The sequence below is a fragment of the Pecten maximus genome, chromosome 9 (genome assembly GCF_902652985.1).
Source record: "Pecten maximus chromosome 9, xPecMax1.1, whole genome shotgun sequence".
NCBI classification, from domain to species: Eukaryota; Metazoa; Mollusca; class Bivalvia; order Pectinida; family Pectinidae; genus Pecten; species Pecten maximus.
The window spans coordinates 10,248,135-10,261,057 of record NC_047023.1 but is presented as its reverse complement, the minus strand read 5'-3'; the positions used below and the strand labels follow the sequence as shown (position 1 = coordinate 10,261,057).

At 36.3% G+C, this 12,923-nt stretch overlaps 1 protein-coding gene across 1 annotated transcript in view; it reads left to right on the top strand.

Moving 5' to 3' along the window:
* Positions 1–12,923, top strand: part of LOC117334906 (neuroblastoma-amplified sequence-like) — a 68,454-nt gene that overhangs the window by 14,157 nt on the left and 41,374 nt on the right. The window contains exons 10-24 of the mRNA XM_033894750.1: positions 440–568; positions 2,589–2,652; positions 3,152–3,201; positions 3,673–3,816; positions 4,196–4,359; positions 5,274–5,442; positions 5,833–5,996; positions 8,505–8,574; positions 8,842–8,967; positions 9,349–9,500; positions 10,032–10,169; positions 10,870–10,948; positions 11,533–11,637; positions 12,009–12,073; positions 12,803–12,874. Coding sequence (XP_033750641.1) covers positions 440–568; positions 2,589–2,652; positions 3,152–3,201; positions 3,673–3,816; positions 4,196–4,359; positions 5,274–5,442; positions 5,833–5,996; positions 8,505–8,574; positions 8,842–8,967; positions 9,349–9,500; positions 10,032–10,169; positions 10,870–10,948; positions 11,533–11,637; positions 12,009–12,073; positions 12,803–12,874 — 1,691 coding nt within the window. The remainder of the gene's footprint in view (positions 1–439; positions 569–2,588; positions 2,653–3,151; positions 3,202–3,672; positions 3,817–4,195; positions 4,360–5,273; positions 5,443–5,832; positions 5,997–8,504; positions 8,575–8,841; positions 8,968–9,348; positions 9,501–10,031; positions 10,170–10,869; positions 10,949–11,532; positions 11,638–12,008; positions 12,074–12,802; positions 12,875–12,923) is intronic.

The window sequence follows — 12,923 nt, the reverse complement described above, 5'->3', positions numbered from 1 at the left end:
ACCTACGTCGGGCAGTTGCCTGGTACTGACTGTAGGCCGGTGGTTTTTCTCCGGGTACTCCGGCTTTTCTCCACCTAAAAAATCTGGCACGTCCTTAAATGACCCTGGCTGTTAATAGGATGTTAAACAAAATATAAACCAAATTGAACAGTCAAAAATGTTTAAGAGAAAAACTCATCTACTTAAAACAATCCCATGTCTTTAAGATTTTTGTCAACTGTAATATAAAAACAGTTAACTACATGTAGTTAAGAGAAAATCACGCAATACCATCTGTTGAAACATAATATTCTTTACACTCGTGTTTGCTAAAAGATATTTCAGTCAAGCTTTTTGAAAAATAATGGATAGACATGTATCTTTTTCTGATTTCTACAAAATGTGTTTCTTTGTTCATTACTTACTTCCACCATCTTACCATTCTTGTGTTTGTCTGCAGGATGGTATTTACAAAATGTGTCTCTCACCGGACTCTAAAATGCTGGCGGCGATTCATCACTCTGGGAAGCTGACTTTGTGGCATATCCCTTCACTGAAACAATACAGAACCTGGGCCCATGATGAGCAGGTATGGAAACTAAGACACCTTCAGTCCAATATATTAAACAATTCAGTGTTTTTGTCAGGAAAAAATAAATTGACGATGAATATCTTAAATTTTTAGCTCACCTGGACCGAAGGTCCGGTGAGCTTATGTCATGGCGCAGCGTCCGTCGTCCGTCCGTCGTCCGTCAACATTTGCTTCAAATCGCTACTAGTCAAAAAGTTCTTATTGGATTTTGACCAAATTTGGCCAGAAACATCCTTGGCAGAAGGGGAACAGATTTTGCATAAATGGTGACTCTGACCCCCGAGGGACCAAAGAGGCGGGGCCCAATAGGGGAAATAGAGGTAATTCCTTTGAATCGCTACTAGTCATAAAGTTATGAATGGATTTGAACCAAATTTAGTCAGAAACATCCTTGGGGGAAGGGGAACAGATTTTGCATAAATGGTGACTCTGACCCCCCGGGGGGCCAAAGGGGCTGGGCCCAATAGGGGAAATAGAGGTAATTCCTTTAAATCGCTACTAGTCGTTAAGTTATGAATGGATTTGAACCCAATTTGGTCAGAGACATCCTTGGGGGAAGGGGAACAGATTTTGCATAAATGGTGGCTCTGACCCCAAAGGGGCCAAAGGGATGGGGCCCAATAGCGGAAATAGAGGTAATTCCTTAAAATCACTACTTGTCATAAAGTTATGAATGGATTTGAACCAAATTTGGTCAGGAACATCCTTGGGGGAAGGGGAACAGATTTTGCATAAATGGTGACTCTGACCCCAAAGGGGCCAAAGGGGCGGGGCCCAATAGGGGAAATAGAGGTAATTCCTTTAAATCGCTACTAGTCATAAAGTTATGAATGGATTTGAACCCAATTTGGTCAGAAACATCCTCGGGGGAAGGGGAACAGATTTTGCATGAATGGTGGTTCTGACCCCAAAGGGGCCAAAAGGGCGGGGCCCAATAGGGGAAATAGAGGTAATTCCTTTAAATCGCTACTAGTCATAAAGTTATGAATGGATTTGAACCCAATTTGGTCAGAAACATCCTCGGGGGAAGGGGAACAGATTTTGCATAAATGGTGGCTCTGACCCCCGAGGGGCCAAAGGGGTGGGGCCCAATAGGGGAAATAGAGGTAATTCCTTTAAATCACTACTAGTCATAAAGTTATGAATGGATTTGAACCCAATTTAGTCAGAAACATCCCTGGGTGAAGGGGAACAGATTTTGCATAAATGGTGACTCTGACCCAAAGGGGCCAAAAGGGGCGGGGCCCAATAGGGGAAATAGAGGTAATTCCTTTAAATCGCTACTAGTCATAAAGTTATGAATGGATTTGAACCCAATTTGGTCAGAAACCTCCTTGGGGGAAGGCGAACAGATTTTGCATAATTGGTGACTCTGACCCCCGAGGGGCCAAAAGGGTGGGGCCCAATAGGGGAAATAGAGGTAATTCCTTTAAATCGCTACTAGTCATAAAGTGATGAATGCATGCATGTTCTAAAAACAATTCTTGAGGTCTTTCAGATTCCGGATTCCCACACTATAACCATATATAGCATTGTTAGATATTTACAAATAAAAGAAATTGAATATGAACATTATTTTGAATATGAACATTATTTTGACATTTGGTCTAATCCAACCAGGTGAGCGATACAGGCCCCATGGGCCTCTTGTTTAGATAATATTGTGTGAATAGACTTTGGTATACGTGTATGACAACTAGACTAGTATTATAATTTTTTTTTTGCTGTTGAACTCTTTCTATACCATTGTCAACTATAGTTGACAGACAAACGTACTCCCTTTTCACTGTTGTTGACTATAGTTGACAGGCAAAGCTGACGTAACATAAGTGTTGATTAATTTGTTGAAAACATGCAGCGACCAACATACAATTAAGCCGAACAAATATCATGTCCCATGCATGTTCGGTTTATAGAGGTTCCACTGTATAACTTTTATATACAAGGCCTGACAATAGTGATCATAACATGCCCCTGTGTTGTCTAAATTTTTGATATTTAATAATTGATATTTCAGCCCTATAGTGAAGAATATAGTCCTGACTTTACAGACAACCCACAGAAAAGGAAGATATTGAAAGGTAATCGTTGTAAATGTCTGTTTGTGTTCATACTGGTGTATGAAATGTATTAAAAAAATCAAAATTGGCATTTATGTCTAAACATTAAATTGTTACAATATCTCATTGAAAAGTCATAGGAATATATTTTTATTGGTTGAATAATTCTTTATTTCATTACTCATGCTTTCTGCAATATTACCTAACTTCACTGTGAAATTTTCTCAGGGTTTAATTGTTGAAGACAGAATCAAATTTAATATGGCATATTTACCTTGAAATGAATGAAAAGAGAATTCTATTGAAATTTGTTGAAAAAAGGCTTTCAAGTGTTTTAAATTCACAGCTGCATGCTGGCTGCCATGATTTTATATGCATGTAACTAATTGTATAAACCAGTCTAATTTGTAGTTTTGTTATCATAATGACTTGATTTCATCTTTATTTTGTGAAAGTTGCTTACATCAAAGACATGATACAGAATGCATGACGTTAATTTTAAAACATAATTTTTCAACAGATTTGGTGTCTTGTAAGAATTTGATCGATGTCAACTGGTGGAATAACGAGGTAAGTCATGTGACTTTGCTGTTCAATTTGAGAAATACTTGTCATTAATGTAGAGCAATATTCTTGTTACCAGGTAAATATGATATCACAAAGTTAAAGATTCAAACTGAAGGTTCCAAACTATGTGATACTATGTAGACCTATTTATTTGATTTATAGAACAAGAACTGTGTAATGAACAATGAGTAAATCAGTAGAATCTGTGGATGTTGTGCTCCACGGTGACTGTGGGGATCTCTGGGTAATTATAACTGTCTTCACATAACCATGGTTTTACAAGGTTAAGTCAGAATGCTTGTGACAAAAACATTGCTGTCGTCACTGGCATTTATATAAATACATGTACTCTATAAACACTAAACGGTCAGAAAATCAACAGTACATTGTACAGTAGCCGTTGTACATACACAGGAAAACACCCTAAATACACAGTATATTTCAATACAATGTTGTAACCATTATGTTGTTCAGGCAGTGACTTTGTCACGAGGCACAGGAGCCGTTACAGTGTCATCTTCTTCTACGCTGAAAAACCTACTGGGAACCTCTCCAGAGTGGTTTGAGCCTTCCTCCAGGGTAACTGCAGTACATGATGGCGGATTCCTGGGACTAGAGGTAAACTATAGGAAGTCTTAAAGGAAAAAACTTGGAATGCATCAAATATGTAATGTGTATCATGGAATGGAGCATATTCGAACTGCTTGGGAATACATGATTTTACCATTAAACTTGTTTGGTTTATCTCAAGTTAGGAAAATAAGAAGCTTGGAAGTGTGGCATAATACTGTCAGTATTATTATATAAAAATTTCTCAGTTTGACTTTTTTTCATGCAAACATATATGTGTGTATTTATTTTAAAATAACAATAACTATCATAATTCTTTGTTTTCCAAAAACATTAAGTACAAGATGTAAGCGAAAATATTATGTTAAAAAAATATCCTGAAATAAGATTATGAACACATACATTATTGGTTATTGTTTGTCTATAGGTTGAGAACAAGTTCCGACAGAAGCGCCGCCTGGTGAGTGAGGAAGAAAACGATGATAGTGATGAAGAAGAGGACTCGAGATGGGTCTCTACATTTCTTACCAAAAATGTCCTGTCCTATTTCAGGGACACTGAGAGGTTCCAGCCTCCAAGGAAACGTCCCAAGTAAGGAATTATATAATGATAAATTCAATAAGTTATATAATGATAAATTCAATAAGTTATATAATGATAAATTCAATAAGTTATATAATGATAAATAAATTCAGTATTTAGCCCATCATCATCAGAGGTTCATATATCTAAATTGTTCTTTGACCATGGTCTGTGGTCAATTGATAGTCCAACCATAAACAGTCCCTGCTTTAGCCTTTTTTTTTTCAAGAAGGCCTGGAAGGGTTTTTCTCAATCTCAATATGTATAGGTTCCCCTTGGTCCCTCTAGATGTGCCCATCTGATTTTGAGCCTGATCCAGAAAGAAAAATGGCAGACAGTTGAAGTTTGATATTGCAATTTCTAATTCACAGCCAGTTTTTCTTAGATCTCTCTTAGATTTATTAGTCCCCTGCCGTTTGAAAAACGGGGGGACTTTAGGTTTACCCTCCATCTGTCTGTCCGTCCGTCCGTCCGTCCGTCTGTCTGTCATGCAACAGTTGTCCGGACAACTCCTTCTAAAGTACTACTCCGATTTTAACCAATCTTGGTATACATGATCAGTATAACATGTAGTTGTGCATCCCACTTTTTTTTTCCGAAAAAACATTTTTCAAAATGGCCGCCGGCTTCTCATTGGTTGAGGCTTGTCCGGACAACTCCTCCTAAAGTACTACTCCGATTTTAACGAAACTTGGTATACATGATCAGTATAACAGTTAAAAAAATGGGAAATGAAGAGGTGCACTCCTAGGTCAGGCAGGGGACTTTGTATTGCTGTTGCAATACTATCCATCCTTGTTATATATGAAGGTTCCTCTTGTTATCAAATCAGGGGCCGCCGTGGCCAAGTGGTTAAGGTGTCTCGACACTTTATCACTAGCCCTCTACTTCTGGGTTGCGAGTTCGAAACCTACCTGGGGCAGTTGCCAGGTACTGACCATAGTTCAGGCAGTGACTTTGTCACGAGGCACAGGAGCCGTAACTGTGTCATCTTCTTCTACGCTGAAAAACCTACTGGGCACTTCTCCAGAGTGGTTTGAGCCGTCCTCCAGGGTAACTGCAGTACATGATGGCGGATTTCTGGGACTGGAGGTAAACTATAGGAAGCCTTAAAGGAAAAAACTTAGAATACATCAAATATGTAATGTGTATCATGGAATGGAGCATATTCGAACTGCTTGGGAATACATGATTTTACCATTAAACTTGTTTGGTTTATCTCAAGTTAGGAAAATAAGAAGCTTGGAAGTGTGGCATAATACTGTCAGTATTATTATATAAAAATTTCTCAGTTTGACTTTTTTTCATGCAAACATATATGTGTATATTTATTTTAAAATAACAATAACTATCATAATTCATTGTTTTCCAAAAACATTAAGTACAAGATGTAAGCGAAAATATTATGTTAAAAAAATATCCTGAAAAAAGATTATGAACACATAGTTTTTATTTACATTATTGGTTATTGTTTGTCTATAGGTTGAGAACAAGTTCCGACAGAAGCGCCGCCTGGTGAGTGAGGAAGAAAACGATGATAGTGATGAAGAAGAGGACTCAAGATGGGTCTCTACATTTCTTACCAAAAATGTCCTGTCCTATTTCAGGGACACTGAGAGGTTCCAGCCTCCAAGGAAACGTCCCAAGTAAGGAATTATATAATGATAAATTCAATAAGTTATATAATGATAAATTCAATAAGTTACAGTGGACCGCGATAATCCGGACGCCGATAGTCCGGAAAACTCACAGTCCGGACGGAAATGCACGGGAACGGATTTCTGTAATGTTATTTGTACTCACCAGCCTGGAAATTCGGATTCGGATTCCGGAACTCTATTTTGGGAACGGAACATACTTTTCATTAGTAAATTTCCCGCAATAATCCGGACAAATTTTTCACCTCGCGGAGAGAAAAATGTCGGGGCAAGTCACCCGTGTCGACAACTGTACCAGACTGTCGCTTGACACTGTGTGTAGTCATAGCGACCGCTGCCAGGTTACAATGTAGCTCCGTTTTTATAACGGTACATTGCTTTTCTTTACGAGTCTTTTATTTTAGGTTTTTAACTTACGTAAGAATCATAAAATCATGGACTGGTGGTAAGAACGTGTCATTTTATTTCAGGTTTTAAACTAATGTAAAAAAAACGCAAAAACACGGACTGTAAGTAAGTTGTAAAAACCAGGTCTTCTAATTTACGTAAAAAACGTACATTGTAAAATAGCGGGTCTTTCATCTCAGGGTTTTAACTTACGGTAAAAAAAACCCGTAAAAATATGGACTATTAATAAGTTGTACATATCGGGTGTTTTATTTCAGGTATTTAACGTTTGTAATTTCTACTCGTTTGTGAACCTCAGGGACGTGACATGTGTGTTGTTTGTAGGTCACATATGCCCGCTATCTGAGTGCTTGTTCTGATTGACTTACTCGATTCAGGCACAAATACAAGTACACGTACAGTTAAAACGCTTCATAAGGGCAGGGACATATATATATCTTATATCTTATTATATGTCCCTGATAAGGGTCACATTATACTGCACGGTGCTGCTCAGAAACATCGGTTTGAATAAAACAACTTTCACTTAATATGTTCTTTTAAAAACATTGTTTATTTTTTAGTTTCAATAAAATAAAACAAAACAAGAATCATATCAGAAACATAGGTATATTTATTCTAAAAAAGACTGACAATTAGACGTGTTTATGAAAGTAAGTCCCACAGTGTATATAGTAAAGGGAGATAACTCTAGTCTTACACAACCATTTTTTGACCTGGTAGACGAAACTCGGCAGTCCGGAAAACCCGTAATCCGGAGGGTTTGGACTGGGAACGAAGGTGTTCGGATTATCGAGGGTCCACTGTATATAATGATAAATTCAATAAGTTATATAATGATAAATTCAGTATTTAGCCCATCGTCATCAGAGGTTAATATATTTAAATTGTTCTTTGACCATGGTCTGTGGTCAATTGATAGTCCATCCATAAACAATCCTTGCTTTAGCTTTTTTTTTTCAAGAAGCCCTGGAAGGGTTTTTCTCAATCTCGATATGTATAGGTTCCCCTTGGTCCCTCTAGATGTGCCCATCTGATTTTGAGCCTGATCCAGAAAGAAAAATGGCAGACAGTTGAAGTTTGATATTGCAATTTCTAATTCACAGCCAGTTTTTCTTAGATCTCTCTTAGATTTATTAGTCCCCTGCCGTTTGAAAAACGGAGGGACTTTAGGTTTACCCTCCATCCGTCTGGCCGTCCGTCTGTCCGTCTGTCTGTCACGCAACAGTTGTCCGGACAACTCCTTCTAAAGTACTACTCCGATTTTAACCAAACTTGGTATACATAATCAGTATAACATGTAGTTGTGCATCCCACTTTTTTTTTTCGAAAAAACATTTTTCAAAATAACCGCCGGCTTCTCATTGGTTGAGGCTTGTCCGGACAACTCCTCCTAAAGTACTACTCCGATTTTAACGAAACTTGGTATACATGATCAGTATAACAGTTAAAAAATGGGAAATGAACAGGTGCACTCCTAGGTCAGGCAGGGGACTTTGTATTGATGTTGCAATACTATCCATCCTTGTTATATATGAAGGTTTCTCTTGTTATCAAATCAGGGGCCGCGGTGGCCAAGTGGTTAAGGTGTCTCGACACTTTATCACTAGCCCTCTACCTCTGGGTTGCGAGTTCAAAACCTACGTGGGGCAGTTGCCAGGTACTGACCGTAGGTCGGTGGTTTTTCTCCGGGTACTCTGGCTTTAATTTCCTCCACCTCCAAAACCTGGCACGTCCTTAAATGACCCTGGCTGTTAATAGGACATTAAGCAAAATAAACCAAACCAAATATCAAATCATTAAAATAGAGATAAGATCTGTTTATAGACCCAATCAAAATCTTTCAATGGAGGATGCCATATCTGGGATTTCTTGCATGTGTTTAGGAGATGGAAAACTCTATTAGGGAGAGCAAGGTTTCTGTAATAAGAGGAAAGCATGGACTTTTGAGAAAAGGAATGCTTAATTATGAGGGAATACAGAGTCAAAGACTTCTACTAAGAGAATCATAATTTATATAACTATGTTAATAGGAAAGGGAATTTAATTTACTGCTAACATAGTAATGATGTTATCTTTTTATTTTAGGATGGTGAACAGGACATACAGATTGGTTTGTCTCAAATCTACCACTCCTGAGGAGCTGTATACAAGAAAGGTGAGTATGTCTCAAATCTACCACTCCTGAGGAGCTGTATACAAGAAAGGTGAGTGTATGTCTCAAATCTACCACTCCTGAGGAGCTGTATACAAGAAAGGTGAGTATGTCTCAAATCTACCACTCCTGGGGAACTTGCACATGAAATATATTCACAATGGAGAGCAAACCATAATCCTGATCCAAGTTATAATTAACTCTTCTCTTAAGTCAAACATTTGTTTCATTGCAGTAAAATAAATTAAATAAATACTATTTTATGTGCAGATTGATTTAGAGGAGTATGGAGAGGCTTTGGGTCTTGCTAAAGCATATAACCTCGACTCAGACAAGGTGTACCAGCGCCAGTGGAGAAAGTCCGAAGTTTCCAAGGCGTCCATACAAGACTACCTGGTAGGTTCATTCTAATAAGTTCTCCGTGTGGTGAGTAAATTGAGAAATATTAACTTATCATACCATTTATTATCAAGACAAAATTGTAATGCTACTCAACAAAAATTTTTGTCCATAAGTAGTGTATAAAAAATCTTTTTATCATTAAAATTGAAAGTTTCTTTTTATCATAACTGCATAAAAAATTAAACTCCTCACTCTTACGGAATAAGATGAAAATAAAAGCAAGTTGTTATTATTAGTGTATTCATAATTTTGTATGGAACAGAATTATTGTAATCTATCTAGTATTTTTCAGTGATTGTTTGCACGGTTACTATGGTTACAAAATGTATTTTGTAATGATTAAGTGATTTAGTTAAAAAGTAATTCTTATTTCAGAGTAAGATCAAGAAGAGAGGTTGGGTCCTCCACGAATGTCTGGAGAGAATGCCGGAGAATATTGACGCTATGAAAGAACTGTTGGAATTTGGCTTACGAGGGACAGATCTCCAGGCTCTCATTGCTATAGGCAAAGGCGAAGATGGGGGCCGGTGAGTAAGGAATGTAGATCTGCAGGCTCTCATTGCTATAGGCAAGGGTGAGGATGGGGGTCGGTAATTAATGTGTAATTATTAATCCCCTCCTGGTGAAACCGGGGAGACTGTTGGGTTCCTCTCTGTCTGTCTGTCCGTCCACTCAGTTTTCCACACTTTTCTCAGCCATGCTTCAAGGTATATATGTTCAATGGTGAAAATTGTATGTAACTTCAGTATAAGTAGCTACAGATCTAGTTCAGGTTCAGGGTTCTTGTGTCAAGGTCACTGTTACTATTTTTAGCATGGGCTAGTAGGTGACATGTATAACATTAGCAATTCTCTCAGAATGCTTGTTAATAAGTAGAACAGTAATTGAAATTATTTTGAAATATTGTGATGCATAAAATAAAAATCATGTTTACTTTTATTACAATAGATCAATCACAAAGCTAGTGTTGGTAGTGAAATTCGGTAATTCAATTATATCATAAATATTTTGAAATGTGTAATTAAACAAAAAAAATCCTGATTTTTAAAATTTTTCAGGTTTATTCTTTGTGACCCAGAAGAAGGATTGTATGCAGACATGTCGCTGGATGAGTTTGATCCTGACACAGAACGTGTGAAGGAAGAAATGAAAGAGCAGAGGATGAAGGAATTCATGGAACAAGTGGATTTTTCAAAGTTCGTTGAGATTATTGCATTCAGGCATAAAATAATTCCGTGTATAACACTTAAGTTGTTTATTTTAAAATCAATGGATGCTTCATCAATTTATGGAAGACAATAAGTTAAATTTGAGGCGATAATTCTAGCAATTATCTACTGAATATGTTATAGAGACATGAAAAGTCTTTTTGAATTTTCTTTTTGAATTTTATGTTTAACATAATTTTTTTCTCTATGATTGCATAGTATCGTTCTTAAAACACAAGTGTTGAGGGAAAAAAGTGTATGTAACACATATATCATGAACTTAGCATAATAAATCAGCTTCTAATTAGAGGTGCAAGGATCAAATTTTGCATGATTGAAGATTTGTTTTTGGCAAAAAAAGTTATATTATCCACATACATTTTAATCTTATGCTATTAAGCATGGGCAGACAATTTGTGTCAACAATTAGAACCTTTTGTCATCTGTATAAGGCAACAGAGAGCTGAGGCACTTTATATATATTTTATTTGGTCAGTATAAAGACTTTGACCAAGCTTGTCAGATTATGAATTAATAAATTATCATTTCCTACTGTCAGATTGTACTCACAGAAAAGATATGCAAAAAGATGTACTTACACTAGTCTATCACACGGATGTCTCTTGTAGGTTTTGATTACAGCACAAACTCTTATTACTAATTACTATTATATACCGTTTTCTTTCAGTTTAAACTTGGAACAAAAAGAGTTGTGTAGAGTTCGCTTCAAGCTCCTTCAGTACCTTGATCGGCTGAGGACGTATGAAGTAAGTTATTAATCCACACTCCCTCCTAGATAGATCATCAGTACAAACTGTCTTGTGACTTTGAGGAATTTAGAATTTCGAGATAAAATAGTCATTTATCGTCATAGAACATTGATATGTTTCAAATTTTCTTGTGATTTATTAGAAATTTTACAGCCATCTACCTATCTACCTATCCTGATCTAGGAATATATTTTACAGCATTTGTAAATTCTTTTTCTTCATTTTTTTTTTTTGAAAATGAACCTCAAAAATGCAAAAATGTACCTGGACAATATAACGAGTGCCCACCATACACAAATAATTATGGTACTTATGTCAGCGATCTATTTTCCTCATATAGACGTGTTAAGAATAACCTGTCTCATAAAATTGATAAAGGAAACATGTTTATTAGTTATTGGAGGTACTTTGATAGTGAAAATATAACATGTTGCAGATGTAATGCTTGTGAAATGGAAAAGATTAAACAACAGTTGGGTAGTTTTGGGAAATTGTGAATGAAGGTCAGAATTATTTATCCTTGTGTTATGTCATGAACAAATTCAAAGTGATTTCTGTATACCTGATTTTTATATTTCCAGCTCATACTCGGAGGAGAAGTGGCTGCAGTCTCTAGGTTCAATGACAAATTCTTTGAGAAATTCCGTTCTCAAAATATCGTTGAGGCTGCAGTGAATTATGCTCGGGTAAAGCTGTTATAAAGTCCCACACTAAGCAAAAAATAGAATCTGATATATGGTGCATGATTTGAGACATATTACTTAATATTTAATGCAGAACATTTAACTGATTTTCTTGTCTTATTGTTTTTATATATAGTATACTTATAGACAAAGATACACATATTTTCCCGTGACTTTTAGGACTTGATATAGTCTGTACAAAAAATTAAGAAGACAATTTTTGTACATGTCAATAAAAACATTATTCGAAAATTCAGATTCTGCAAATTTAATTTAAAATTGATATGTATATTTATTTAATAATTCGTATTTAGATCTTCAAATATTTTAATGCTAAATGTTAATATTTTCATATTGTGTTTCATTTTCTGTAGCAAGGTGACTGGAAAGCACTAGAAAGCTTGTTCATCTACCATGGGGAGACCCTGAAACCTCACAGGTAATAAAGGCCCAGATTCTTTTATCATTATGATATTGCAGTGCTAAAACAAAGTTGTGGCCGACTGGCTGGCTGGCTGGTGAAATGATCAATTTTGATAAACGTCAACTTTGAAACTCAGTTAAACAACCAAATACTTTTGGCACAATTGTAGTTTGAAAAATACTTTATTTGATTTAAATATAAGTGATTATGATTATTAATCTTATGGGAATGGATATTCGCTGGACAGTGATTATATTTAATTCAAATATAAGTGATCATGGTTAATAATCTTATGGGGGAATGGATATTTACATTTGACAGTGAGGGTACTTATTATATAATAATATCCAGACTATGGGAAAACAAACTAGCTTATATGGTGGGTTTTGAATTCTAATTTAGTAGATAGAGATAACAAATATAATATTTTATCACATTGTTCATCTGCTAGATAGCAACCTGTTCCCACTGGCAACCTGCACATACTCAATAAGAAGAAAGATGTGCCATGGACTTAAGGGCATACACCAGATTGCTAGGGTGAATTGGCATACACTGGGTTATAACCTATAGTTGATCCAATTGAGTAACAAATCACCTACATGTTTAGCTAGCTAGCTCGCCAGTTACTGGTTGATGACGGTTTATGACTGTAGAAGATCCCTCTAAGAGCTGTTGGAACATTTTAGCCTAAAAGATGAATAGATTTATTTACAATATTGATTGCGGTATGTTGATTTTCAGACTGGCAGTTTTATCAAACTTCCCTGAAACAACTTGTCCAACAGAATACCGAGAAATATTACCAGAGATTGTGTGAGTACATAGCTAGATACTAACATCACAAAATCCTAATACATTGCTA